Here is a 6,000-nt window from a genome sequence, read left to right as displayed (position 1 = left end):
TTCTGACACCCACGTAACCAGTCTCTCTTCAAAATTTACCACCTCAGAAAACCCAGCATGTGAGCAGCAAGGCACTGCCATGTCTGGCGTCAGAACGGACTATGAAATCTGGTTAAAATTTGCATCCCTATTGCAGATGATGATTAAAAAGAGAACACAACATGCAAGACTGAGCTAGAGTTCTGTAAATCAACTAATTATTTTTAAACAATTGTTAACTGGCATGCTCAGATATTTCATGGATAGCAGATACTGTATTTGTGAGTCATTACAAGAAAGTAGGTCTATAATGATAGTTTCATAGCTCAGATCTTATTTAAAAATATCTTAATACATAATGTAGTTTACGATGAAATATAAATTGTCTTTTCATAAAAGTTAAACACCAATTTAAAAAGTTACACATTTCAAAGCCTCAGAATTGTTTTCTCTTTGTTTTTTCTTGATATGGTCTGTAGTATTTTTTTAAATGGCTGGCCTCACATAAAGAAGAAAAGCAGTGCCATCCCCATGAGGACACACTCACCAACACAGAACTCTTAACACCTTCCCTCTTTCCAGTATACCACCACACTTTTTTTCTTGATACCATGCAGCACAATCAACACCTTTACTGAAGATAAAATGTAAAAATATACAATCAAGTAGAAGTATACCCTTCAAAGTAATTTTCATGTTTTTAGATTTCCATCCAATTAGATTTTTACACTTTAAACTGATTATTTCACATTCAAAACATACAGTTTAATAATTAAAACATCAAATGCACATTAAAATTTTGTGCCTCAATTTTATTTCTTATTGGAAAAATGATACTGCTAGGTGACCTACTTTTGTTTATTTTTTTCAATGTCTGCTTCATAAATTCTCATTTTCTCTTGAAATGGAACTAGATGACTACAAAACGCACAGTTGGCTACAGGATGCACATAATGCATGATCTGGGAAGTGGGTCAAACTTCACAAAGAGCATCTGATGGCCAAGTGCTTTTGTGTCTGTAACAAGTTACCTAAGCATTTCATAGAAATAACATAGCAAAAACATGAAGGCTGATGTATAGAGGAACTAGATAAAATACTTTGCTTTGTAAGTGCAGCGACTTATTATATTTGCTTTCAAGATACAGGTATGTGGCAATTTGCTTAACCACTGTATCCTCATGATCAAGTTCTCTGTTACAGTTAAATAGCAGGAGAAATTACAGGTCACCCCTTTAAATTTGCAAGGGTTAGAGGCAGAACATTTGCTAATAATTTTGGACCCCTAACTGATGAGGCATGTCATAGCCAGCGGTTCTTTAGATTTAACTTATAAATTGCTTTTATGTTGTTTTTGTTTTTTAAAACTTGCCCATCAAGTTAATCGGCGTCAGCACACACATACACTCGCTTTCCGGAACCGATTCCCATTTAGCAGCAAGAGGAGTGTACAGCGTCCACTGGGGTTGGAAACATGGATGCGGGGGGTATGGAATTACCCTAATTGATTAACCTTTCACATTGATGATTACAATGTATTAGTACTGGATAAGCTGCTTGTTTAGAAAATTTTAATTTATGCATCAACGCATTATAAGTTAAAGCAAAATGTGTTTTATTAGCTAGCTTTAGGTCATGTAAAAGTTAAATATGAAAAGCTTGTGCCTATTTCTTTCAAACAGCTAAACAATAACCTGTGCTTATGAGTTGAAGGCCACTTAATTTTACTTCTAGCAGAATGACCTATGCTTGCTTGCCTTCTTGGACAGCAGCACTAGGTGATGACAAGCCAAAGATAGCGTATTCTGTTACAAAACTAAGCGCCACTGTCTTAGGGATACAGCAGGTTAAGACTTTAGCCTTGAGGGATTCTTGTGCAACAAGCAACTATACATTTAAGCCTCTCGGTGTGTTATGTGCAGATCCTCCTGATTCAAATTTAAATGGGGGGAATCAATCGATAAATAAGTCTCAGGCACCAGCACAGGGTAAGGAGTAATGTTTTAGTCAGATGTTTAGCCTTTTGTGTAAATTTGTTCTTTACAAGTTAGAATGCACATTTGCCATGTTTCTTCTTGAAATAAAACAAAATGGGCTTCTAAGCCTCACCCAAATTAAGCTCATCTGACAATTTTAATTGACTACCATTAGTGTGCAAGATCCACTAGTCATGATAACAACTGAAAGAGGAAAACACTTCTGAGCTGTTATCATGCAACACCCACAAACCCACAGCAGCACACAGCTCAAGAGCTATTAAGGAACAGAAAACAAACTACATGAATCATACGTTGCATTTCTCTAAAAGAGAAAATGTTGACATACAAAGAAAATTGCTTGACAAAACTTGTAAACCAGCACGGAATAAATAAATAAATAAATGAAGGCATTTAAAATGTTAAGATAATTTAAAGTTTGTGACTTCTGTGTACTGAGTACAGAAGCTTTAACATCTCTTTAATCTACCTACGCTGAGAGACAGATAGATAATATCTATTAGATATATACATATATATATATATACACATATACATATATATATGTATATACACATATACATATATACACACATATCCACAAACATACATGATAGTGCATACCAATTAGAAAGAGTGTGAGCTACACTGTTACCGGTGCTGTTTAAGTGCAAACCATTTTCCACAGATTTTTTAAACACAACAGTTAACGTATAATAATGGAGAAGCAACACTCATTAACATCTCTGAAAGTTCTCATTTCTCAGACCAACCTTCTATGAGTAGTAACCATTCAACTGCAAACATCTCCAAAATGATTCCTGGATAATCTAAGCCAATGTTATTAAACCCAACATGTCACTTCAATAATTAGCTTATTAACATATACTCCACTTTATCACTAAGGCTTATTGAAACAGTGGTTTGGAATTTGGATATGACTAAGCTCAAGTACAAAGGTGAGTTAGTAAAACTGACAATGATCAAAACTATCATGGAAAGTGTTGACAGATCTGACAACAGCAAAAATGCAGAAAAAAATAACAGATGCAACATGAAGTGAAAACGTTTTGCATATACTTTGAAAAAATACATGGAGTATTTAGCTTAAACACATAACTTGCATGTATGATTTTAATTTTGCAACACAGATACTAATAACATGATAAATATATAAACATACAGTAGTTCTTACATGTTACAGGACTGTGCCATGGTCTATAGTTACATTATTTATATATTGGCTACATAGTAGTCACCTTAAAACGAATAACTCACTTATTATTGAACAATAAACTTTCAACATGTGTGAGCAATGGAATCATAAAAACTGGTTGCAGAATAATCAGTTGAGGAACTAGTATTATCTAGCATTTAAAGGTTATAAACTTATGTGTAAAACAAAAACTTTCTATAAATATATGCACCATTTCAGCATAAGGAAAAAGTGTTATGTTTAGCAAAACTCTACACAGAATATCAACAACGTCTCTGCTGCATAGAATAACTGTGGCACTGTCACAAATAGTGTTAGTTTTCAGTGAACACGTGGGTATTTTTCAGGCCAGAAGAGGAAATGAATAAAGAAAAAAAAAACTTTAAATAAAAGTGGTGGCTCTCTGCAACAGCTGAAACTGGTGAAGGTTTTCAGTGTTCACCTTGACTACGACCTGAATTACTAAGTCAAAGCTACAATGCAGCAGCTCACAAAAACATACAATGTCCTTAAATAAACTAGTCAGAAACCCAGCCTACCATTCAGCCATAGAATGGAGACATGAATGCTGTTCACCAGCTTCCCCAAAGGATACTGAGAGAGTGTTATGGGTTTTGTAAATAAAAGTCAAATATCATAACATCTAGAAATTCACAAGTGGCAAAAACATTTACCAAAGGAGTCTCTGGTGTCTATGCTGTGAAAGCTAGTATTGTGTTAATCGGGTTTAACAATAATCTCCACCTAAAAATAATTTATCTAGTTCATATCAAAGTTATAAAAAATAATTCAAGCAAAATAAGAATTTTTAAAAGAATAACACTTTTAGGCGTACAATATGAAACAAAGATTCATAATGAATTCCGCTACAAATTGCTGAACACTAACTGAGATGTACCTCAAAGTGTATGAGAATTTTTTGACAGTAATTTTTTTATCCACAATATAAACTTTATTATATTAATTGCACTTCTATAACTTTACAAAATTGTACATTACCATTATAGAACTACAGTGAAAAGGAACTTACCTTCATTTTCAGATGATGGACACCCCACCTGCAGCAGAAGATCGAAGGTTCTTTCTGGATTCTCCCTAATTAACAAGAGAGGTAAATGAACAGTCTTAAAATATGTTCCACTACCTCTCTCTCTTACATATCTATATAAAATGAAGTTTTAATTCAACAAGCAAAGGATTATCATGAACAAACAAAAGGTTAGCAGTAACGCAGTACAACATTTGAAGTAATTAGTAGTTAATATATAAGCATACAGGCCAGCACTTAAAATAGTATTTAAGGGTTCCAGTATTTACAAATGAAATTGAAATTTATTCACTCCTTGTGTCTTTACATAATCCAAACAATTGAAATTAGATTAAAAAAACAAAATCACTGATAGCTGCCTAGCCAAATATTTACGGAATGCAAGCCTTTTTTCAAAACAAATGTAACAGCAAGTAAGTAACTTTCAAGTTCCTCAATACTGCTACCTTTTTGCCGATTTGTCACACATTTTAATATAACAAACCAGCAGTGGCAGAGCTAAGAAAACTCCTGCACCCAATGAGAACCATATATACACATATTAAATCAACTTTATGTATCAGAATTGAATAATTTTACAACATACATCTTGATTCAAGTTAGTTCTCATATAAAGATTTTCAAGGAATGCTCCACCTCAAAAATTATTTTTTTATATTATTTGCCCTGTGTTTTTTACATTGATGGACAAAAAAAAAATATGTAATCTCAGGGGTGGTTATTGCCTTCAGAATCAAGATAATGAGAACAACGTTGGGAAATGTTCAAATCCTTATTAAAAAACTTACAAAATAATGAATACAATAAAGGAGACCTTCTTGGTGCACCCAGGTACAAACAAGAGCTAAAAATACAAAAAAAAATGCAATGGACAGGTAAGAAAGAGCTAATCTGGACAGCAGGGGCCTTATGTATAAACAGTGCATATGCACAAAAATGTTGCGTACGTCCATTTCAACCCTCACATCACGATGTATAAAAACTAAACTTGGTGTAAAGCCACGCACATTCTCACACCAGCCTTAACCTGTGTGTACACAAGTTTTCTGCTTGGTTTTACACCCTGCATCAAAGCAGTGCTACTGTTCCTGTGTGGCTTCCCTTTATTTTTTTAGATTCACATCCTTGACACGGCTTTATCAAATACACTTAAATTAACCTCATATCGCTCATTAGTTTAAGGCATCTGATTGTAATCAACCTGTAACAAAATAATGGTGCACAGAATTGCCAAACTATTCCAAATACTATAAATGCTTTAGCGTTGTTAACCTCGGTGCATCACTCAGAGTATTTTAACCTACTGTATCCGAGTTTGGAATCACAGCTCTACAGCAGCTGACTGGAAGGAGGATTATCGGAATAAAGTACCTAAAACACACTGCCTCAGCCATGCGCACAGCCTTTCCTGTCGGGACCCGGCGGTTCAGAAACAGTTTCATCAAGCTCTAAACACAATCAATCAGTCCATCACGTGCTCCCAGTAAAACTGTTTATACTTATAAAGTACAATTACCTCACTTGAAACATGTACTACAGTTGTAATATTGCACATCCTGAGCTACTTATGCTTACATAATGTGTATTTTCCATTGTTTTTTATCATCATATCATTCTTATTGTTGTTATTTTATCATTTTATAGGAAAATACGTTTACGGAGGATTTGCATATTGTAACATACAACAACAATAAAGGAATTCAATTCAATAGAAGAGAGTGTGTAATTACAGATCATGAAGGCTGGTTTCTAAATAAATTTAGATTTCCAAGCGCTATCTT

At 34.0% G+C, this 6,000-nt stretch overlaps 1 protein-coding gene across 1 annotated transcript in view; it reads right to left on the bottom strand.

The window, feature by feature from the left end:
- The window catches only part of dennd1b (DENN/MADD domain containing 1B), a 393,949-nt gene that overhangs the window by 353,973 nt on the left and 33,976 nt on the right, over nt 1-6,000 (bottom strand). Inside the window, exon 2 of the mRNA XM_039734662.1 lies at nt 4,202-4,266. Coding sequence (XP_039590596.1) covers nt 4,202-4,266 — 65 coding nt within the window. The remainder of the gene's footprint in view (nt 1-4,201; nt 4,267-6,000) is intronic.

Source organism: Polypterus senegalus, chromosome 14, assembly GCF_016835505.1.
Source record: "Polypterus senegalus isolate Bchr_013 chromosome 14, ASM1683550v1, whole genome shotgun sequence".
Taxonomy (NCBI): domain Eukaryota; kingdom Metazoa; phylum Chordata; class Cladistia; order Polypteriformes; family Polypteridae; genus Polypterus; species Polypterus senegalus.
This window is presented reverse-complemented; position numbering and strand designations above follow the sequence as displayed.